This window comes from Marmota flaviventris, chromosome 9 (genome assembly GCF_047511675.1).
Source record: "Marmota flaviventris isolate mMarFla1 chromosome 9, mMarFla1.hap1, whole genome shotgun sequence".
Lineage (NCBI taxonomy): Eukaryota > Metazoa > Chordata > Mammalia > Rodentia > Sciuridae > Marmota > Marmota flaviventris.
The window spans coordinates 4,107,660-4,130,886 of NC_092506.1; the positions used below are offsets into that span (position 1 = coordinate 4,107,660).

Below are 23,227 nucleotides of genomic sequence, written 5' to 3' on the forward strand. Positions count from 1 at the left end.
GGGTCCCTGGGTCCTGCCCTGCCCAGGATGGCCTTGGTCCACGTAGGGTCCCCATGCCCACTTCCACCGCCCAGGCTTGGGTGCTAAGCCATCCGCACCTCACTGATCACGTGGAAGCTGGTAGCATGGGGACAGCAGTGCTCCCCCCTGGTCACACCAGCCACCTCCAGAATCCCACAGAGATGCCTCCCGATCCCTAGCCAGTGCTCAGAGCCACCAAGCCCCTGCCCCAGTGGCCTTACCGATGGCTGGCCTCACGGAGGGCAGCCTAATGCCTCTGTGGGCACCAGGCTGCAGCAACCTTGGGAGATGTGAAGGTCACCAGCTCCGCCATGCCTGGGGTGTGAGCCACCGGGGACCATTCCAGGCTCCCTGACTCCAGCAGCCGAACGCAGGTAACGACAGACAAGGGCAGCTTGATGATATGTGTGACGTGACTCTGTGCATCCCAAACACGACGGCTCCAACCCCTTAGCAATGCAGCAGTCAGGTCAGAAGCTCTTTGACGTCACTGTTGTTCTTTCTTCAGGACCCTGTGTGCGTTCCACACGGACACACGTCCCAATCTGGAAGCTCAGTCTTCAGATGTCCCTACTCTGTCTTTAGAGTTCATAAAATATACCCTCAAAAAATACAGCCACATGCCCAAGTTGTTCCAAACAAAAAGTAAGAGTTCATGACCAAATCCAGCTCCGTTTTAAACCTAAATGTGAAGCAAACTGGGAGATCCAACTCCTCCGTTGAACCAGCCAAACCCTGGGTGGTGGGACCTCTCAGGACCATAAGGGACCATAAGGGACCCTGAGAACCTAGATGCCTCCTGCTCACCCAGTCGGGTAAACTGAGGCCTGGAGGGAAGCAGGTGCCCGAGGGTGTGTGACAGGCTCTGTCTGTGCGGGGACCAGACGGGCCTCTTGGCTCAGCCCAGGCTGCTCAGTGGAAGTTCCCCCACATTTTCTGGGTTGGAAACCTAACCCCAAAGTCTATGACGTTTGATGGGCAGGACCCCTGGGAGGTGGCTGGGTTAATGACTGATGGGTGACCCTGGAGCAGCTTGCCATCACAGCAGGCCCCTGCTCGGTCCTGCCAGGCAGGGGACGCCCCGCACCTCAGGATGCAGAGCAGACGCCGGCCGCCGGCCCTGGCCTCCGCCGTGAGCTCAGGAAGCCCCGAGGTGAGAGCGCCCCTCTGCAGCCACGGGAAACGGGACCCTCACCTTCATGAGCTCACCACGGAGCCCGCTCAGTGCCCAGCACCAGCATCCGACCACCTGGAGGGCTCTCCCAGGTGGGGAGGCCAGGCGGCCTTGTGGGCAGCGCCCAGGGTGTGGCTCCCCGCAGTGACAGACATCGAGAGGGCGGCTCACTGAAGGCCTCGTTGTCCCACGTGGGGAAGGGGAATCTCAGCCCCTCACACAGCCAAGGGGCCCAGGCCGGAGACAGAGCCTCGGTCTCTTCACTGTGCAATGGGACAGGACGCTGGGACTGTTGTGTGGGCGGGACTCACAGCTGGGGTGCTCATGTAGGGGGTGGCCGAGGGCTCCACAGGAGAGCGTGCGGGCTGACCCTCACAGGGACAGGGTCAGGGTCAGCCTTCACCAAGGTGACCAGTAAGTGAGGTCAGCCTGGGGTAGAGGCCCCAGCTGAGGGACAGGTGTCCTGATGAGAAGAGAACACAGAGCCCTGGGCGCACGGGGCAGGAGGCCACGCGAGATGGAGGCAGAGCTTGGAGGGATTCGGTCAGGAGCTGGCCCCGCCTTGGAAGAGGAGCTGGCCCGTCCACAGCGGGTCTGCAGCCTCTGCACCCAGAGCTGTGAGGCTGATGTCGGCTGTCCAAAGCCACCCAGGTGATGTGCTTTGCTGTCACGGCCCCAGGAAGCTCGGACACAGCATTGGCCTCCCGCACCCCCCACTGCAGCAGGCTGCACCCCACGCCGAGCCCTGGCGCTGGGGGCCTGGCGGTTTCTCCAGCCAAAGCAGGAAAGCCCGACGCGGCCCGAGGCTCTTGGCCATGAGCTGCCTGCCCTGGCCAGGGGAGGGGACCCGGTTCTGGCCACTGCTCCCTGCCGTCTCCTCCAGAGCAGGCTCACGACACAGCCGCTGGGTCCCAATTAGTCCTCATTTAGGCACTTAAGTGACGCTCTCCGGCCACTCGCAGTGCACACACCAGCCCCTCTGGAGCCTTCTCTCCTGCCCAGCTTTGAAGATGACTGATTCTTAAAGACCACAGGATCCTTCCAAAAGCAGGCAAACGGGGGCGGGGGGGGGGTTTGTCTGACGGGGACCTGGGGTTCTGCCACCACTTCCTTTCCACCCCCGATACGTGCCAAGGTCATCCTCAGGGTTTCTCGTCACAAAAGCCCATAAGCAAGCGCAACGTCCTCCACTTACAGCTGAGGAAGCCGAGGCCCAGAGCAGGCCAGAGGAGTGGGCGGCGCCGACCTGTGCTGATCACATGGAGGGCCACGCGGCCCTCAGTCCCAGGAGCGAGGTGGCCCTCCCATGCCGTCCCTTACCCTGCACCTGCAGCCATGACCAAAGGGCCCCCCAGGCCATCACGTTGGCACAGCAGCACCGGCAGAGTGGACGGTGGGACATCAGCATGGTGTCCCTCTGTGGGGCCTGTGCTCCTCACATCCTTTGTCCCCCAAATCTGCTCCGGACTAAGCTGTGCCCAGGGAACATTTCTCCCGCCCGAGGCGCACCGTCCTGGGGGCTTGGGGGGCCCTCTTGGTGGAGGCCAGCTGCCCCCCCACCGGGAGCTGGGTGCCCCGCGCTCCCCCGAGGCCTGGGAAGTGCCCATATAGAATGACCCAGGCCCACGGCGAGCGCAGGGCCCTGAGAGGCTGCCTCCCCCGTCTCGGGGGTCACGGGTTTCTTTGCACAGGGTCGGGTTACCCACCGGACGTTCCGGCTTGCCCCGAGAAACGCCATTTTTCTCTCAGGTGATGCGTGCAGAGCATCAAAGCCCCGCACACAGGGCCCCTGTCCTCTGTCCGGGATAATGGGCCTTCTCACTCTCCTGCAGGCACCTGGCTGAGCCTGGAGAATCCAGAAGGAATTCTGAAGTGACACTTTAAAGGAACCCACTCATGGGGAAATGAGTTATTTTTGTTGTAAAGACAATGGGCAGTGGACATGACAGGAAACAGAGGGGAAGGTCGCCCCCCACCCCGCGCCCCCTGCCAATCACTCTTGGGTCCTGGTCTGCGCCTGCCCTGGCCACAGGTAGTCCACTGCATCGTGTTTCCACAGGAAATAGGCCTACGTCTTGCCTCCTGTTTGTGATGAAATACACACAGAGCTGAACCCGCCGTTCCTCACTCCGTGTTTTACGAGGTCGCCAGGAGTCGGATCGTCTTCAGTTGACCCGGGGGGCCGTGGGGCCTGGTGTTCAAGCACCAAACCAGACGCATGTCCCCTCCTGTGGGTCCTAGCTCCGCCCTCCGTGCTGAGCGGCTGCAGGCAGGTGGCGAGGCCTCTCTGTGCTTCTGTCTTCTCACCCCTGAAATGGGCTAGAAGCGTCCTTAACTGCTGGGGTTGTCGTGAGGATTAGATGAGTCGATATTTATAAAACTCCAAGAGCACGTCTCGCGTAGCAGGCGCTCACGTCAGTGCAAACAGATGTCCACCTTTTGTCAAACTTTGGGCTCCTGTGGTTGGCGGAGCGCATGGCCCAGCCACACTGACTCTCCCCTTGGTGGTCACTGAGAGGGGACAGCCCTGGGCGGGGGCCCTGGATGCCAAGCCTGGCTCTCCCCTGGCCCGCTGTGTGCTCTCAGCAGCCTGCAGACTCCCCGAGCCCTGGGGGCCCAGCCGTGGATGGAGGCAGAGTCTGCCCACGGTCCTGCCCACGGCCCTGCCCAGGCCCTGCCCACGGCTGCAGGAGCTCGGGGGAGCAGGACAGTGTACCCGACATGAAGCCCGGAGCGGACGGTGGGAGGGTGTGGAGAGGAAGCAGCCCATGGTGTGTGTGGTGTCCAGTGAGGGACCACCCTGCTGGTCGGGTGGGGACCCTGCATGCAGCCTGCCAGGTGAGGACATCTGCCCGCCTGCCCCTGGGGGGCCTGAATGGACTTGCTCTCCCTTGCTGTCCCCTGGTCCCCACTCCCCACGCCTGAGAGCACCTGCCAGGGCCGTGCTGAGAGAGCGCGTCCACAGCTGGGCAGGGGCTTGAGCCTCGGGAGTCCCCAGGGCCAGGAGCCTCTCAGGAGGCCACAGTGGGAGGGAGGGCAGCAGGGGCAGGGGAGGGGGCGAGCGCTGGCCTCTCCACCTCAGAGTGCGGCACCCACCGTGAGTCTCTCAGGGAACTACTGTGTCCTTGTTCCAGCTGGGAAACGGGCAAAGGTGCGTCCCTGCTGCCCCCACATCTGGGGCCACAGAGGAAGGGCTGCCCTCCCCCTGGGGAAGACCCCAGGTCCCGGGTGGGGGGCACAGAGCCCGGCTCTCCCCAGAAGACAGACTGGGACAAGACTCGGCCCTGCCAGGCCCCAGCAGGCCCTTGGGGCTGAAGCCGCTGAGCTCTGCTGAGACCAGAGACCAGCCCGACCCTGCACGCAGGCAGGGGCGCCAGCCGGGCTCACCAGCCTCACTCTGGACCCCAGGTAGCCAAAGGCTAGGAGAAAGAGCCTCCCTACGGGCCCCTGACTGGTCTCCAGAGCCCAGCTCTACCGCAGCGGCCACAACACCTGTTGTCACCACACCAGTCACGGCCACCGTGCAGTCTGCAGTGTGTGGGGGTGATGGGGTGCTAAGGTCGGGGCTGGGGGATGCCCTCTCTCTGATTCAAAAAGAGGGGCCAGCCACAGAAGACCACAAAAGCCCGCCAGACGTCCACTGGGTTAAACGTCCAGAAGTCAGTCCACACGGGCAGAAAGGCGACGGACGACAGGTGGATTCAAGTAGCTGGGAAGATCAGGGAGAGAAGGGGAGACTGCTGAGGGATTTAGGGGTGCTTGGGGGTGATTAAAAAGTCCTGAAGTGGACAGTGGCGAGGGCCACGCAGTCACGACTCTCCAATCCCTGCTGAGGTGGAGAGCTTAGCGGGGGACTCGGGGCGGGTGGTCGTGTCTCAACAAAGCTGCCACAAAGCCAAACAGGTTGTGCGGCCCAGGGACAGGAGGGCAGTGTCCAGTGGGCAGCTCGGCCAGGCCTTCGACCTCAGGCACCAGACAGGGCACGTCATGGAGCAGCTGGGATCCGGGTGTCTGCTGTGGAGCCAGCTTCCAGGTTTGGCCTTGTCTAGGGAGAGGAAGACCCACTGAGAGTCCACCAAACAGACTGCAGCCAACGGCGAGAGCCTCGCTGTTGGGTAAAGGAGGCCCCTTGGTGCCAGAGGAACACAGAAGCCACCAGGCAATGGGGCTGGGTCCAGGCCCAGCTGGCCGGGGGCATCTCTCCCCTGTTACTGGGCGCTCTGTCCATGGGCCGCCTGCTTCCCAGACCCTCCGTGAGCCCTCAGGCACAGGGGGACAGGTGGGAAGGCCCCGGGCTCTGGGCAGAGCTCTCTCCTAGGCCAGGTCCCTCTGGGCCGACGGCCTGCAGCCCCCGTCCTGGACGGGCCTTGGTGTGGCCCTGCAGGCCAGGCAGGGAAAGGGTTAAGGGCTGCCAATTTGCAGACAGCAGGATGGGGCAGCTCCTTCCCTCCCAGGCGAGATCAAAGGGAGGCAGATTGGCAGGTGCCCCGGGAGAGCCTACGGCCCCGTGGGCTTCAGACCCACACCCCAAGGGAACCCCCGTAAAGAAGTACGCGTGGGGGTCAGAGGTCGGTGTTTGATTTGGATCATGGTGTCGGCTTTTCAGCTGGAGCAAGAAAGCCAAAGAGCAGGATGAGAACCTTCCGGATGGTGTGCAGGGGGTTGGAGGGAGGCTCTCCTTTGTGAGCTGTCGGAAGGGCTGGCCGCAGTGAAAACGTCGCCGAGGCTCAGGGACAGCCTTCACATCTGGGTGCACGTCAAGAGACACACAGAACTGCCAACAGCCGAGGCTGAGCCTGGCCCAGGGCGGCCGCAGCCTAAGGACTGCCCGTGAATCAGCCCATTGTCGAGGGATCTGCGGCTGAAAGGATTAAACATTCTCGAGGGAACAATGTCGGGCCAATTAGCTGCACTGGGCTGGCCTGGGACAACAGGTAGCCGCGCCACTGGACGCTCCCTCGTTAGGTCAAGTGGGGCTTTGCCTAAGCCCGTCCTCGTCCCCCGTGGATCCAAACTGACCTTCCAGGGCCCGTTTTGTCGTGCTGCAGGAGAGGGGACTGGAGGTGGGGTCTCAGGAGCCCTCCCCGGCCCAGGCCCCAGCTTGTCACTCACAAGGCTCAGTGGGGGGCGGCTCTCACTTGTCCTAAGACGCCAGGCCACTATGATCTCGTGGTCACTCGGGGCCTTCTGCTGCAGGTCTGTGTTATGGAAGAGCCCGGGCCTCCCGACTGAAGCAGTTCCACAGTCCACGCCCCACGTGCCCCACTGGGCTCCCCCTGGACTCAACACGTCCGGCCCCGGGTAGAGCTGGCACCAGAGAGGGCACACGCAGAGCCCGGCAGACCTCCTGCCCCTGGCTGCTCTGCTCCTTCCCGGCTCCACGGAGCCCAGTCCTGGTGCCCTGTGGGCACCTCTGCCCCGGCCTGGCGCTCTCCTTAACGCCTTGCTCCGGCCCTCCTCCATCCTCCACGTGACGCCCACACGCAGGGTGCGCCAAGCTGGCAGTGAGAGGAGCACCCAAGGGTAGAGGTGAGACGTTCTCTGCCCTGCTCACGTGCTCGCCCGCAGAGCTCCCACCTCCTGGTCTCTGCCTCCAGATCCTCCGTGCATCATCCTGGGCAGGAACGACCCACCACGGTGGCCCTGCTCTCTGGACACTGTCCCAGCACTTTCCTGGGGCTAACCCATTTCCACCTCAGGGTGACACCTCGGCCTGTCCCTGTTTGACAGAGGAGCAAGGCCAGGAGGGTTGACGTGCCCCCTCCACTTGGGCCGTAGGTGGCAGAGGGGGATCAGAACCCGCAGGTCACACGGGCTTGCACCCTGCTCTCCGCACGGCTGCGTGTGTCTTCCACAGGCCCCTCAGCTCTTCGCGGTCCCCGGGGCTGCCCCACCGGTGGCCACCGGTCTCTGGCGTGGGGCTGTGAGGACTTCCTGGGGCACGTGTCTTTGTTTTAATATGTGTTTTAGTTGCTGGGGGACCTTTACTTCGTCCATCTGTATGTGGTGCTGACCCCGTGCTCGCCCGTGCTCTGCCACTGAGCACGTCCAGCCCCGGGCGCGAGGCTCTACGGACCTGTGTGTCGGGCACCAGGCACAGAGTCCCTGGAGCAAGACGGCCCGCAGTGGGCCCTGTCACGGATGCTGCCTGAGGTTCCCGCGATGGGGCAGGGTCCCCGCAGGGACGCGCTCAGGGTTTCTCCTCCCTCAGTCACCCTGGGGCCGTCCAGTTCTCATGGCGCCATCCTCTAGTCAAAGGTTCCAGAAACCTTCCTCCGTCCTCTGGAAGGTCCCCAGGTGGGTGGCCTGCTGTGCCAGGGCCTGGGAAGGGACAGGTGACACTCTCGGCCCCTCCCCCACCGCCAGCCTGGACGGGATCCACACGAGGCCTCTCCCTCCATTTTCCCTCCAATGGCCGACCTGATGGAGTCGTGGGACGCTGGCAATTTCTTTGATGCGTCCACGTTTGCTCACTCGTCCACCTCTCCAGAGGGCAGAGAAGCCAGGAAGGGAGGCCGGTCCTGGCCTCCTTCGGAGCTCACGGCCCAAGTCAATCAGGAGGCGTGGACTTACCCCGAAGTCAAGGGGTGCTGCCCGGGGCCAGGGGCTGACCCACACAGGTCCACGGTGCCGGAGCCTGTCCCCAGCTGCTGCCCAGGCAGCCCGTCAGGTGGGTGCCCGTGGGTCTTGCCCCAGTGGGAAGAGTCTCTCTCAGCCTCTCCTGAAGCAGGGACAGGAGGACACTTCAAAGTAAACGAGGTGTGTCCACTCCTGACCCGCTCCCTCCTGACCCCCCTCGCTCTGGCTGGAGAGGGCTGCACTTGGGTCCTGCAGGCCCTGGGGGCTGCAGAGCTTCCCTGTGGTCGAGCCATCAGGAGGCACAGGGTGACCACATCTGAGGGACCTGACCGACATGGTGAGGGTGGCCAGGAAGGGCACAAGGCCTGATCTGCCAAAACTGCCTGGTGTCTGGGCGACAGAAACCCGAGCCTCCCCCAGAGCATCTGGACGGGTCTGGGGGTCCTTCTCAGCCTCCTCGAGAGACGCTGAGAGGGGCTGGGTCCTGTGGCCTAGGTGACCACAGAAGGTCAGGCCCACAAGCCTGGCAGAGCCAGGCCAGCACTTGGCCCCTTTGCACGGGAGACACGCAGCAGCTCTTCACGGCCAGCCCCAGGAGCTGGACTTCAGAGTCCCTCGGAGTCTCCATCCTGCTTCCTGTCCACCATCTCAAATGTCCTAGCCGCAGCCCATGCAGGATAGTGCGGGATAGGGGTGGACATGGCCTGCCTGCCCTCCAGAGTGACAGGAGAGGGTCTCCAGGTGAGGACGGCATGCAGGGGGAGCCAGAGGGGCCACTTGCTGGCCTAGGGAAGGGGGCTTCCTCCCACCGCATGCCGGGTCCTGCAGGGGGGCAGGAGCTTCCGGATGACAAGGTGGCAGGACCCGGGGAGCTGCCCGCACAGGAGGAGACGGGGACGGGATCACGGGCTGGCGTCCACCCCCACTCTGCCCTGACCCCGGAACTCCGTGAGGTTCCGTTTACACGAAATGGCAGGATAGGAAGCTGCCCAGAGAGTGCGCCTAGCGCTGCCGGAGTTGGAGCAGGTGGAGGTGAAGGAGGAGGGACAGATGACAGTGCAGGTGGGGCTTCTTTGTTTTGTGGCACCAGGATTGAACCAGGGGTGCTCTGCCACCAAACTACATCCCCAGCTCTTTTTTTTATTTGAATCAGGTCGGCGCCCAGCTGGCCTTGAACTTGCTCTCTTCCTGCCTTGGCCTCCAGGATCTCTGGGAGGACGCCAGACCAGCAGACGGGCTTTCTTTGTGGGGTGACCAGAGGTTCCTGAATGGGTTGGGCGACAGTGACGCTGAGTACCTTCTGCCTCCACGTTCACGGGCTCCTCACCTGAGGATTCAAACAACCGCAGACTGAAAACATCAGGGGAGTTGTCGGGGCGGCCCACCTGTGATCCCAGCCGCGGGGGCTGGGGCAGGAGGATGGCAAGTTCAAGGCCAGCCTCAGCAGCTGAGCAAGGCTCTAAGCAACCTAGCGAGACCCTGTCTCAGCATAAAACATAAAAGGGGCCGGAGACGTGGCTCAGTGTTAAGCACCCTGGGCTCAATCCCCGGTACCCCCCCAAAAAATCTTAGTGGAAAAAATTGTGTCTGCATTGAACACATATGGACTCTTTCTGGTCATTAGCCCCTAAACGACACAGTAGGACAAGGGTCTACACAGCGTTTGCAGGGCTGGGGCCGGGCTTGGTGGTGAGCATCTGCCTGGCACGCGGAGGCTCTGGGTTCCATCCTCAGCAGGAAAAAAAAAAACAACAAGAGGAAAAGGAGAACACAGTGTGAGGGGCGTTGTGTGGGGGTTCTGGGTGTCTCCAGCTGTCTTGAGATGGCTGAAGGCAGGGTGGGGGGGGGGGGGTGCTGGAAGATCCCAGAGGTGGCTGCATAGTAAAAATTTGAGACGTACGGTTTAAAAAGTGGATCAGTATTAGACAGTGAACATGCCAAGAGACACAGCCCGCCTGCTGGCCGTCCCCAGGCGGGTCAGGGCTCTCCCTGGGTGCCTCCTTTGCTGGCCGGTCCTGGGGCCGCCACCGCACTCCAGGTCCCCTGGCCCGGCTGCTGATCTGGACCTGAGTGCAGCCCCGGGGGACCGCAGCCCGGCAGGGCCCTCCTCTCTGCCCCGCAGCCCTCCCCGTCCTTGGGCATAGACAGGTCCAGGGTTCAGGGACATTTGGTGTCCCCCCCCCCCAGCAGGTGCTGGCCCAGGGCTCTCAGCAGGGAGCCCCTCCCACCCCAGCGGCTGGGCTCTGCAGGCCCTGGGCCCGGCTCTGCCTCTTAGGAGCGGAGTGGCCTGGCGCTGCCCGGGGCCTGTGTCTGCTCTCCACAGTGGGAGAGCCTCCTCGGCCCGTGGGCCTGCTCACAGGGGAAGGGAGAGTGGGCTGTCCCGTCCAGGCTGGTGAGAAGGCCCTCTGTGCCCTGACTGTGTGGCCCGGGCAGGACCCCTCCGTGGCCTCTACTGGATCTACTGGGCAGGGACTAGCCCCATGGGCATGGAGATTTGGCCTCTGGGCACCACCCCTGTCCTGCTGCGGCTTGTCCCCTTGCCAGAAGCCAAGGTGGGTACTGAGGCGACGTGATGCTTAGGCCCTGGGCCCCACAGCCTGCTGGAAGAGGGAAGCCAGGGGCCCTAAGCTGAGGGAGGAGCGTGGGGATTCCAGTCAGCTGGCCTCCTCTCTGCCTGTGTGACCTTGGGTTAGTCAATTCACCTCTCTGACCTCCATTTCTCATCTGTAAGGCAGGGCTGAGCAGGCCAGCTCCAAGGGTTCAGGAGACTCACTAGCCCCAGCCAGCACGTAGAGGACTGGCTCTCTCTTCTACTCCTCTTCGGGGGCGTAATTAGAGCAAGTTTGGGGCCTAGGGCCAGTACCACATCTGACAGTCCCTGGTGGCTGGGACCACATCACAGGACACTGTCCCCTGTGCTCTCTCCTCCTTCATCTCTGTCCAGGGGAAGGGGCTGGAAGTGGGTGGCCTGGGCTCAGGTACCAGAGAGGGCTGAGAGGGTCTGGGGGCAGACCCAGAGCAGAGGCCCTGGACTGGTGGTAAGAGGGCGTGGGCCAGGCCTGGGGCTGGCCAGGTCAGGGTCTGGAAGAGACCAATTAGTCAAATGGCTACAGTTGACCATTTGGAAGCAATTAACAGGGTCACTATTAATGTGCCCCCCCACCTGGTTCCACGCGGAAGGGGTGGGCAGAGGTGGCTGCGTGGGTGTCTCGGCCCAGCCTGGCCCAGGCCAGCGAGACTTGCCCAAGAGACCCCTGCCCTGCAGGAAGCTGTGGAGGCGGCCAGGGACTCCTCGGCCAGGGCCTGGCAGCCCAGTGATGCTCGCGGCCAACCCAGGCCAGAAGGGGGGATTCGGGGGGCTCCTTTGGCCTGGGAAGCTGGGCAATTGAGAGAAAGAAGGCCTCACTGGGTGTCGAGGGCCCGTGGGCTCTGGGAGAAGTGGGCCGGGTGCAGGCGAGGGGACGCTCTTCGCGGGTGGGCCGCCGCAGGCCTGGGACAGGGCCTAAGGAGCCCGGGTTTTCCGCCACTCCTAACTTCAGGTGCGGAGGGTGCACGGACGGGCCAGATGTGTGGCCATGAGAAAGCAGGACTTGGCCCAGGGTCTCTGCTGCTCAGGTCACTGGGGAGAGGACCGCGCGGAAAGCCGGGGTCACGGGAGACTCCGGGGGCCAGCACCTGCTGTCGGGGCCTCTCTGAGCCGTCTCCCCTCCAGGGACCCAGGGACAAGGCGTGGTCCTCACCTTAGGGCCGCCCTGAGCCGACGCTGATCCTGTGGCAGGGCAACTCGGCAGGGGCCTGTCGACTGAGGGTTTGGTTCTGAATCTGGAACATCACGTGCCCGAGAATCTCAGACGGGCAGTGCTGCCTGGCCAAGGCCACCCTCTCACCCTCATCATGGTCCGTCCTGGGAGCCCCAGGCTGCCCAGCAGGCGAGGCCTCACTGAGGAGCAGACCACACCTCCTGGGGGAGCCACCCTGGGCCCCTGCTCTGGGGCAGTGACCCCTGCCCACCCCTAGCAGTGGGCAGGGCTGGAGACCAGTACCAGGGCCTCCCTGGGAACTGTGGGGACCCAGGTGTGGAGCAGGACAGAGGCTAGGCTGCCTCGGCCCCGGTTCTCTGGGCCTTTCCACAAAGGGGGAAACCGGGGCTGTATGGGAAGCCCCGTTCCCCCCGAAGCCGGCGGCCCCCATGGTCTCTCTCACTTCCTCTTTGAACTTGACTCGGTCTCCCTTCCTTCCTCCACTGCCCTCTCCTGAACCCATGCCCCCTGCCCCCCGCCCGCCATGCAGAGGGAGCGACTGACTCCAGAGCAGACTTATGTAAACCTCCTGGGCTCCCTCAGGAAGTTCAAGTGACCAGAGTGCCAGTGCAGGTCAGCACAGGGGAACCCACCGGGCAAGCCCTCCTTTTGGCCAGTCCCCAGGGCTGTCCTGCCCACTGTAAAGCCATTTCTATCACTAAGAGCTGAAGCTCCAGCAACTATGGCAGGGTCTTTGGACTGGCCAAGGGCTCTGGAGCCAGCCCTGGGTGAGCTGCACAGGCCCCGGACAGGACTGAGGTATGAGGGACAGCCTGGGGTGCTCTCCCCTGGGCACTCAGGCACTCAGCAGGCTGGAGTGGGCCCCTGGAGCACACACTGCTCTGCCTGTTGGGTCACGGTGGTTGCCAATGGGCCAGTGGGTGTGTGTAGCTTGTGGGAGTGTCCTGGGGTCAGGACCCCAATCCTGACCCAAACAGAAGGGATAAGACCACCTCGCTCACCTAAGCCCTGGTCAACCTGGAGCCAAGGCTGTGACCTAGATTGACCACTGGACCCCAGAGGGCACCCCACCCCAATCTCCCATTTGAGCTTGCTTGCCTGTATCACAGTGGCTGGGGACGCTGGGGACAGAGACCAGGGAAGCAAGATAAGGGCGTGGAGATGTGGCTTTCCAGGCACTACCGGAAGCCCCTCTTTCTGGGATCCCTCTAGCAGCAAGCTGAGATGCAGGCTGACCCCTCTAGGGTCTGGAGTGCCATGCTCTGGTGTTGGCACTGCTGCTCTGGGCAGGGTGGGGATGCTGCCTGGCCCTGGGCCACCTCTCCTCTCACCCCCTCATGGGCCAGCCCAGTTTCTGCAGGCTCTCCCTGGGGTGCCCTGCGCCGGCTCTCAGGATCGCCACCTCTTGATCCTGTCTCCACCTGACTCTCTAGGGCTCTGTCTCTGTGTCCCCTTCTCTGGCTCTCTGTCCCTCCCAGCCCCCTCTCTGGACCCTCCCGGCCACGGCCTGCCAGAGTGCCCAAACCTCCTCTGTGCCCGGAGGTCTGCCGAGTTGGGGAGCTACACGATCAGCCACCTTGGGGGGGGGGGGGTAGGGTCCTGGAACTGGCCTCTGGCGGCTGAGGACAGCGCTGCTGCTCCTGCAGGAAGCGGGGGACGCAGACCCAACCCCGGGTCCCCCACGCGCAGACCTTCCCTCCGCCGCCCTCGCAGGCCCCGTCATTATGCGCCGTCTTTAATGGGCGTTTGCCAGAGCGACTTCCCCGCAAGTCGTTTTCACGGACATCAGTCATCGCCACGGTGCCATTGTGCAGGGGGATTGATGGGGGGCGGGAGGGGGTGACAGGGCCTGGGGCGGCCGCCTCAAGGCCTGGGTCTATAATTTTCCGAGGCATAATTGGTCTGGGGGCGGGGGCGGGGGAGGGGCGGCAAGGGACCTGCAGCGCCGGGAGGGCGTGAGCGGCGCGGGGAGCGAGGCCGAGCGGAGCCGCGGCTCGACGGCGCGCGCCGGGGCGAGTGTGCGCAGGCGGCCCCCGGGCCGAGCCCCGCGCCCCGCAGGGCTCCCCACCCGCCGGGCTCCCGCCCCTCCCGCGCCTCCGCCTGGGGACCACGTCGGCCTTTTGTTGCGGAACCGTCTTTTCTTCCAGAGCTTTGCGCAGCAACGGAAATTTCCCCGCTCCTGGGTGAAAATTAAAGGTTCTCCCTCCTCCCTCTCCCTCTCCCTCTCCATCACCCCCCTCGCTTTCGCTCTCCCCACCCCTCTTTCCCGCGGAGCCGCAGTCAGCACCGCCAGGCGCGGGAGCGGTCTCCTAGCGCCTCGCCGCGGCCGGGCTGCCGCGCCTTCCATGGGCACCGCGCTGGCCTGCAGCCGCCGCCGGGCGGGCGCGATGCCGCGATGGGCTTGATCTGGCTCCTGCTGCTCAGCCTGCTGGAGCCCGGCTGGCCCGCGGCGGGCCCCGGGGCGCGGCTGCGGCGCGATGCGGGCGGCCGCGGCGGAGTCTACGAGCACCTCGGCGGGGCGCCCCGGCGCCGCAAGCTCTACTGTGCCACCAAGTACCACCTTCAGCTGCACCCGAGCGGCCGCGTCAACGGCAGCCTGGAGAACAGCGCCTACAGTGAGTGCCCGGCGCGGCGGGGTCGGGGGTGGGGGTGGGTAGCTGCACCCCGGGAGAAGGGACGGCGCGCCGACGGCGCCCGCTGCCCCCTGCCAGATAGCGGCCGCGGGACATCCGCCGCCACGTCCGGGGAAAGAAGCGCGCTCTGAGATCCGGGTAGAGCTGGGGGTGGGGGCGAAGAGCCAGCGATGCGGGGAGCTGGCAGCCTCTGCCCCTGCCTGGCCCGCGCCTCAGAGGGGGCACGTGGTTGACGACTCGGGCTCTGCGCTCTGTGCGTTTGGCAATTCTGACAAGTTTAAGCCCTTTGAATTGGTGGAGAAAAGGAGCCGGACAAGGCATTTATCATTCTCTTTATTATTTTGACGACTTCTCCACCTCCTGTCGACCCCAGGGCACACGAGTTCCCCTCTGCCCTCCAGGCTCTTGGCCGCCCAGGTGGCTGCGTCCAGTCGCTGCTTCCGAGCAGGAGCCTGGCAGAGCTAGGTCCCTGGGCCGCTGCGTCAGTCTTCCCTGGGCTCGGATCTGCACCCCTCGGCCTCAGCCCTTGCTCCCGGGATGGCAGGAAGTGTGGGTGTCCCCTCTTTGGGGTGGGAGCGGAGGGTGCAGGCCCCGAGGGCCAGGGGGCGTCCTCCAGGGTCTGGGGAAGCAGAGATACAAATACACCCTCCCCGAACCCAGGACTAGAAGTCGGACTGCACGCACTGCGGGGTCCCCCAAGCTCCGTGGCTTGGCTCCTCTAGCCCCCGGACCTGCGGCCGGCGCCCAGCCCTCTTGCGCAGAGCAAAAGCTGGGAGACTAAGCAGCCTGCTGGGAGGGGAGCGCGCGAGCAGAGCTCGGACCGGAAGGACCGCAGCGGGGAGCGTGGGAGGGTGCCAGGACCGCTGAGATCCTCCTCAGTTTAGGCGCGGGGCGCTCCACTTCTGCCGCGGGCGCAGGAAGCCGCGCCGCGGTTCAAGGTGGTAGCGGAAAACCGCAGCTTCCTCCGGGGAAAGCCGCAGCCCTGCGAGGGCGTCTGTGGAGGACGCCATCTGAGCGCACAGTGAGGACCGCAGTGGCCAGGGGTCTCTGCGCAGGACTCTTCTTGCAGAGACACCCCCGCGCAGGTTCCCTCCAAATCCAGTCTAAGTCAACATCTTAGAGCATCCAGTCTTCCTGGTGAACCCAGCGGGCGCCCACAGGGAGAGGAGGGTACCCGTTCACAGCAGTCTCCCCGGGCATCCAGACTGAGCTTTGCTGGTCCCTGGGCTGGCGCTGGGGAGCCTGATGAGTGTGCCGCACACTTGAGAGACCTGCAGTGACACGTGCCGGGAGCAAACCCTCAACTTAGTCCTGCTTTGGGGATGTCCTGGCCACGCAGACAGCAGGCACTAGCCCTGGAGAGGTGCCCCTGGAAAGGGTGTGGAAGGTAGCCCCAGCCACCCTGGAACTCTGCTGGGGACATGGCCCCACTTGGGAACTACTGTTGCAACCCTAACCCCCGGAAGCTCTCTTAGTGTCTGGAGAGACAGGCACCAAGGTGACTTGACTTCTGACATGCAGTGGCTGGTGGGTGAACCCTGGCCAGCGTCCCTCTGTGAGCTCCAGATTTGGCTCTCCCCCTCACTTCCTGTATCCAAGGACCCTCTGCCTGGGACATCTCCCACCCAGGTCCACTGCCAACTCAGCTTGGGTGGCCCCGCGGTGGGGTTACAGTGCGAACCTTCCTGTCCCACTCCAGGGTTTGAATTACCCTTCTGGGAGGCTGACACTCTCCTCTCCAGTGCAGCACTCTCCCCTCCTGGACCTCCAGCCCCCACCCCCTGTGGGGTGTGGGGTGACCTCACCGTCCTGAGCTGGCGGTGCACAGAGCTTCCTCTGGTTCGGTGGAGGCGGAGCGATGATGGGCCTTCCCAACTTTCCCAGGCATCCTGGAGATTACCGCGGTGGAGGTGGGCGTCGTGGCCATCAAAGGGCTTTTCTCTGGGCGGTACCTGGCCATGAACAAGAGGGGACGGCTCTATGCTTCGGTGAGTCCAATCTCTTGCATGGGTGGGCACTGATAGAGTAGCCGTCTCGCTGGAACGCCACTTCAGGGGGCAGAGGGGACGGGGGTGTTAGAAAGCTGTGCTCAGGGATGTGCAGGACCCAGAACTCTCTTGGGGAGGCAGCCCCAGCCGATGGGCCTGCAGGGAGGGTCCTGCTGGGATTCTGTGGTTCTGCGGGTGGGAAATATTCGTACCTTGTTGTCGATTGTTACGACCTTCTCTGAAGGTAGCTGAGAGCAGAGGAGGGGTGGACCCCGAATTTCCACTGAAATTAATGGACCCAAGCAAACTTGCAAGCATACGCAGGGGGTCCCCGTGGAAATCTCTTCTGTTGGGCAGGACAGAGCTCTCCGGGGAGGAGCAGGGCAGGCTCAGCCAGCCAAGGGGCAGGGAGTGGGAAAGCGAGGGCTGTCGGTGCTTAGGAGGGAAATGAGAGGACAGGAGGAGGGAGCCCTGTCCCAGGCCACGCCCCAGCCCAGATGCACAATCCCCTCTACCTACCGCATCCCCTGGTTCTGTGGGCAGCGTCCAGGGAACACCTGGTGTGAAATGCCGGGAAGTTTGCCCCTTCAGCTAATGACCGCGTGCCACGGGCCGGTTGTCCTTGAGCACTAAGACCTCACACAGGCCAGAGGTCACAGCAGCGCTCCCCACAGGTAGTCACCTCCCTCTGACCCACTCTGCCTGTAGGGAAGCACCCCACTGCTCCCCTGCCTCTGAACCTGGTGATCCCTTTGTAAGCTGCTCCCCTTGTGGGTGGTCAGTTGTTTTGCTGAAGGAGGAGCAAACCTGGGTACCCGTGCCTGCCTTCTCCGGCCCAGGGCCCCTGGCCAGAAACTGCGTCTGGAAGCAGAAGCTCTCTACCCGCTGCCTGCTCAGTGATGAGACGTGCCCTCTGCGGGGTCCTCTGCGGGGGTCGGGCCTGGCTGAGCTGTCCCTTGAGCGAGCAGGACTGGGGCTCTCTGGAACTCCAAGCCCCTGGCTCCAGAGAGAGGAACTTCACTTTGATCCTTGAAATCATGGTTGCTCCTCCCTCTCAGAGTGAAGGACACCCCATGGAGGAGGTCTGGTGGCCTTTACTAGTGGCACTTCCTGGCCACAAAGGAGGCCCCCTGACCGAGGAGGACAAAGCACTCTCCTCCAGTGAGGGACCCGATCGGATCTGGTGATCCCATGGGTGAGAGGCCACCTGTGTCTTCTGTCCTCAGAGCTCACAGCCCTGGTCTTGCGGGAGGAGGGGTTGAGGTCCAGTCCCACTGGGGACCACGAGGCCAGGGATGGCTTGGCAATCCAGCTGGATGGTGCGGAACTTTCCAGAGCACCCGGCAGAAATGGTCTCACGGCCCTGCAGAGGGGAGGCAGCTGGGGGCCAGCCTGTCCTCCCTTCCTCCTGCAGACTCCACCCCCACCCCTGCCCCTTGCTGCCTGGGTGTCCTGGATTTGCTGGCCTTCCTTCTCCCCTCCACCGGCCACCTCGTCCACTTCGTGGGCAGGTGACCATTGGATTGCACCCTGACAACCCCAGTGCCTGACCCAGCTTCTGAGTTAGAGATCGCCACCCTCCTTGGGATACCCGAGCAGCTCAGAGACCCCAGGCAGAGGGCAGCACAGCCCACTGGAGCTCAGCAGGCCCCTGACCCCGACCTCAACCCTGGCCCCATAGCCACTCAGCCAGCCTGGAGTCAGCTGGGAAGACCCCCCTCAGCCCCGGTGCATACGCCCACCTCCCTCTAGCTCCTCCCAGAGGACAGCGTCTGCGCACCAGCCTGCTCCTTCCTACCTGGGCTGCGGCAGCAGCTGTGGGACCAGGTGTCTGGCCTGTAGCCTGCCTGTCCTACAGCCCAGCCAGCCACTCACCCATCTGTCCCCCCAGCTGTCATCCACCCATCCATCTACTCACCTGTCCATCCACCCATACCTGCATGCGTGTACCTGCCCACCCATCCACCCTGTCGGGCATACATATCCACCCTCTGCCTACTCTGCCACGAACATGTCCACCCGCCATCCATCCACTGCTCTCCCCTCTAGCCACCCACGCAGTCACCCAGTCGGCCACCCACCCATCCTTACCCACATGCCTATATCCACCCACCCTCTCTCTCTCCCTCCATTCACCCTCCCTCCCCCACCCAGCACCGTTCATCAGTGTCCTTGACACTCACCGGATGACATGCTCTGCTAGGTGCATGCTGAGGGACCACCCTAAGAAGCATGTCCTGCCCTCCAGGACCCACATCACCCACAGATCAGCCCGGGGCAGTGGGAGGGGCGGTGCCCGTGCCTTCTCTCCCTCCCTGGCCTACAGCTCCCGCTCCCCGGCTCAGCTCTGCACACGGGCTGTGCCCCTGCCCATGCTGACCCTGCCAACACGCCCTCCTCGAACACCCCGCCTCCCTCCGGGCACTTCCAAGCCACGCCTTATCCACCAGGTGTCTCGGAGTCCACTTCGTGTGTACAAGTGGCTCTGGGGAAGGGCCTGGGTGGGACAGCGGCCAGAGCAGGCCTGGCCACTGCTGCCAGCGAGTCCGAGCTGGGCTGTCTGAAGTCTGTGGCTCTGGCGCCCCTGGTCATTTTGGCTACCCAGTGTCCACAGGTGCCAGCAGTGCTCTGTGCGTGGGAGGGCCTGCGCCTCTGGCCCTGAGGCCCACAGGTCTCTGTGTGGGAACCAGGTGCTGGCACAGCATGGGGGGACAGGACTGCCCTGACCCCAGTCCCTGGGTCCCCAGAGAGCACCTGTGCAGGGTCGGGCAGAGGCCAGACGATGCCATATCCCCCTGGGGCCGGATGCCACCCTGGCTTCCTCACTACAAATGGGGGGGGGGTGGCCCTGGGCAGGGCACTCCACGAGGTGACGCGGGAAGTCCTGGGCATCCCCAGGGGGCAGGAGGGCAGGGAGGGTTTGGGTGATGGGGAGTGGTGGCCCCTGCCTGGTTCCCCTGACCCTCGATCCTGACATCTGTGGCCCTGGTCACTGCCAGGTCAGATGCTACCCACTCCTGGACCTGGGCCCGACAGCCTGTGACCCTGAAAACAGGCTCAGGGTCCTCTGGGTCTCCTTCTCTCCAGAGCTGCCCCCTCCCACTCCTGTGGGGTCACCACACCCCAGAGGGAGATGGCCACTGGGGCCCTGTGCCTGCTCTCTGGCCATTCCCTAGGAGAAGGAGGTCCTGCAGCCTGCCCAGCCCTGTCCCCAGAGTGGTGGTCCCCAGGCAGGTGCTCCTTGTCCCCCGTGGTTGAGCCCGAAGCCTCAGTAGGTCTCCTGAGGCCTGCCCGCCCCCCGCGGCGTCCACCCCACAGTCAGCAGTCCCTGTGGCTGGGCCTCGGGGGCCCTGGTGACATCTCTTCAAGTGCCTTTTGGCTTTGCAGGCTGGGGACGGTGGCCAGGCCTCTGTGCCCTTGGGCAGCGCGGTGCTGCTGAAGGGCACGCGACCCTGGCGACACCTCCTTCAGCAGGGCTCACTGCGCTGTGGAGGCAGGGACTCAGTCCCTCTCGGGCCTGGCACAGGTCCCAGGGGCTTCTGAGGACAGTGTCTTCCTCTCTGCTTGCTGGCGCCCGAGTCCCGGGCCCCTGTGCTCCTCCCTGGACCAGCAGTGTCCAGGTTCTCACCGAGCACCCCCCTCTGACCAGGCTCCAGGCGGATTGCACCCGTGGGGCGGGCACCCCATGCCCAAGACTGTGCCTCTCAGAGGGCCAGGGCCGGGGGACCCAAACCTGCCCCTAGTGGAGACCCAGGCTCCTGAAAACCAGCCACACCCCCGTGTTGGGTTCTCTGTTTTGTTGTGGAGCCAGGTCCCCCGTCACCCCCAGTGGTGACACCACAGGGCCTGCTGCCACTCCAGCTCTTCTTGTTCTTTTATGCTATTTCTTCAAAAGAGCTCTGGGTGCCCCCTCTTCTTTGTCCAGCTGTCCAGTCCCTGCTGACCTCAAGGCCGCCAAGGGCCCCTGGGTGGGAAGGTCCCATCTCTGCCCCGCAGCCTGTCCCTAAGCTGGGACACCCCACCGTTGGTGCGTCAGTGGGGCGTGGCGGCTGGAGGGCCCAGAGAGGAGAGGCAGGGCGTCCAAGCCCCCAGAGGTGCTCAGAAGACCTTGTGGAGAAAGAGACTTGGAGCCCCAGCCGCAGCAGGCCTCCGTGGCCTCCGTGGCCCTGACGTGGCCTCTCGCCCGCAGGAGCATTACAGCGCGGAGTGCGAGTTCGTGGAGCGGATCCAGGAGCTGGGCTACAGCACCTACTCCTCCCGGCTGTACCGCTCGGTGCCCGGGGGCCCGGGGACACGGCGGCCGCCCAGTGCCGAGAGACTGTGGTACGTGTCCGTGAACGGCAAGGGCCGGCCCCGCCGGGGCTTCAAGACCCGCCGCACGCAGAAGTCCTCCCTGTTCCTGCCCCGCGTGCTGGACCCCAAGGACCACGAGATGGTGCGGCGGCTGCAGAGCGGCCACTCCAGGCCCCTGAGCAAGGGCGGCCAGCCCCGGCGACGGCGGCAGAAGAGCCCGGGAGGCCGCGGGGGAGCCGAGCCCTCGCACATCTGGGCTCCGAGCTGAGTGTCCACCAGCCTCGCCTGCCAGGTGGGGGCTGGGGACACGTCCCCAACCTCCCTGTGCTCTTGGACAAGGCCAGAGAGCCCGGGGCCTGCACGGCTACAGGGGGCTGCTCTAAGACACTTGCAGTGACGGTGTCCAGGGGCCGCTGAAGGGACCGAGGACAGCCCAGGGCCACCAGGGTGGATGGCGCAGGGTCTCCAGAGCAAACATTAAAGTATTTTATTCTGCTGTCACTTGCCCGACGTCCTGCGGGGGAAGACCTCGCGGCTTTTCTGGGCACATGCGCCCCCGTCCAGTCCGTGTCAGCAGTGACGCGAGATGTCACACTGTGTTCCGAGCAGCGGGCTGAGCTGCGTGTGGGCGGAGAGGAGGCCTGTGCCGTCCACGTGGAGCTCGGGGCTCTGTGCGTCCCTGGAGGCTGCGAGTGCATGTGTGTGTGTGTGGGGGGGGTCCTGTGTGCATGTGTGTGCGCGTGTCCTGTGTGTGCGTCTGTATGTGTATGGTGCATGTGTCTGTGTCTGTATGGCGGAGAGGCAGGACAGAGAGTGTGTGTGTGTGTGTGTGCGTGTGTCGTGTGTGTGTGGGGGGGGGGGATGGAGGAGGAAAGGAACTCACTTTGTTCTCGAATCCCACGAGGCCCCTCCCACTGGAAGCTGTGTGTCCCCTCAGGCAGGGACTCTGTCCTTCTTTGTCCTTGAAACCTGCCGCTGCCACCCCCACCCCGCCACCGTCTTGCGTGACAGTGACTCTCAGAGGGGCACGGTGACTTGCTGTGAGGAGCCCCGGCTGGGCTCCGTCATGGCCCCAACGCCTGCCCCCAGCAGTGCTGATGGGTGGCGCGCAGGGCCGCCCAGAGGCCCGGGCTGCGTCACCTCTCCTGGCACCTGCACCCCCAGAGGACGGTGCTCTTGGTTCCCCCGCCCAGCCAGGGCCACAGAGCGCAGGTCAGCCCGACGGGCCACTCTCTGGGGGGCCAAGGAGGCTCCGCACCCCAGTGGGCAGCACAGGGCCTGCGGGTCGGGAAGAGCTGCCTCGGGCGCTGCCTGCTGAGGGTGCACGCTGAGGTCCCCAGTGCCGTCCCCGAGGGGGGACGTGCAGTCAAGGGTCGAGCAGAGGCGGCCCGTGGCCGTGTTCATCCAGAGACGGGCACGTGTCACGGTGACTGCCCGTTCGCAGGTGAGGACCCAGAGGCTTGGCACGCGCACGGGTGCAGCTGTGTCCCGGACACCTCCACTGTCCACGCTGTATGTCAACAGCCGGTCCCTCCGAGGGTGGATGTGGGGCGCCTGACTCACAGGAGACAGCCGGGCGGGGCCGGCCTCCGGGGCCACCGTGGGCGAGGGCCGAGGCCTCTGCTCATCACCTGCCCAAGGCCCCAGGGGTTGGACCCTCGCCAAGGGAGAGGGGCTGGGGGGGGGGCGGGAAGCCAGCCACTGCCCGGCTGGGAGGGGGGCTGCGGGCTGGGCACTGCCCTCCGTGGGAGGAGCCCTCTGAGCTGGTGGGGGTGACCCGAGACCCCAGGTGGCCTCTCGCGTTCGCCCAGCCAGGAGAGAAGGGGAGGAAGGGGGAGAAGCCGGGGGACCGGCCAGGGGGGTCTCGGGGACTTTGGGTGGAGAATCCGTCAGGAGCAGGGTGTGCCACGGCAGGGCCCCATGGGGGACAGCAGCGGTTCCTGCGAAGGCCAAATGCCATCACCGTGGGGCCCACAGTCCCTGCGCCAGGCAGTCCCCAAAAGGACTGAAAGCAGGAGCCAAAGGGGCACCCGCAGGTGACAGTGTCGGTCACAGGAGCCCGAAGGCACGTGTCCACCCCCAGGAAGGAGGAGCGAGCCGGGTCCACCCACAGCCCAACGCCACTCGGCCCAGGAAGGAGGGACTCTGCCTCCAGCCACGAGGAGGAATCTCGAGACCCTTGTGAGCAGAGTGGCCTCGTCCCTGTCCCCGTCCCCGTCCTCGGGGGCCTGCTGTGGGGCGGAGAGCGCTGGGAGCCGGGCCAGGGCGGCCGACAGGGTCCAGGGGATGGTTTTTTGGAGAGATGAGCAGCTGTGGAGGGGGCCGTGGGGCTGGTGGCATGACACTGTCACCGTGCTTAATGCCCGGACTGTGGCCTAGCTCAGCTTGACCCCTGTGGCACCCAACTGTGAATGCCATCGTCACCCTGTGCCATGTCACCAGAAGTGGCTGGGGGAGGGCACCAGAGCTGTCAGTAAATGTGGCTGGACGTGGAGTGGCCCCAGGGTGGCCAGGAAAGGGCAGCCTGGGGCAGAGTGGCCCTGTGCAGCGGGCCCAGGCAGGGGCAGTGCTGGGCAAGGTCAGGCCCCCTCCCCGCTGTCCCCGGTGCCTGGGGAAGCACAAAGCTGAGCTGTCATGGGCCCCTGAGTCCCAGCCCTGGACGGCACAGCAGGACCCTCCCCAGGGGACCAGGCTGCCCTGTGACGGGGCCTCCAGCTGTGCAGAGCAGGCGGTGTGACCCTGCCAGTCTCGAGCCCTCCCGCCTCCCAGGGGTCGGAG

The 23,227-nt window shown here is 64.6% G+C and overlaps 1 protein-coding gene across 1 annotated transcript; it reads left to right on the top strand.

The window, feature by feature from the left end:
- Positions 1-13,930: 13,930 nt before the first annotated feature.
- Positions 13,931-20,717, top strand: Fgf3 (fibroblast growth factor 3). The gene is made up of 3 exons (XM_027944384.3): positions 13,931-14,150; positions 16,053-16,156; positions 20,346-20,717. Exons 1-3 carry the CDS (start codon positions 13,931-13,933, stop codon positions 20,715-20,717), a joined length of 696 nt encoding a protein of 231 aa, XP_027800185.2.
- The last annotated feature ends 2,510 nt before the right edge of the window (positions 20,718-23,227 follow it).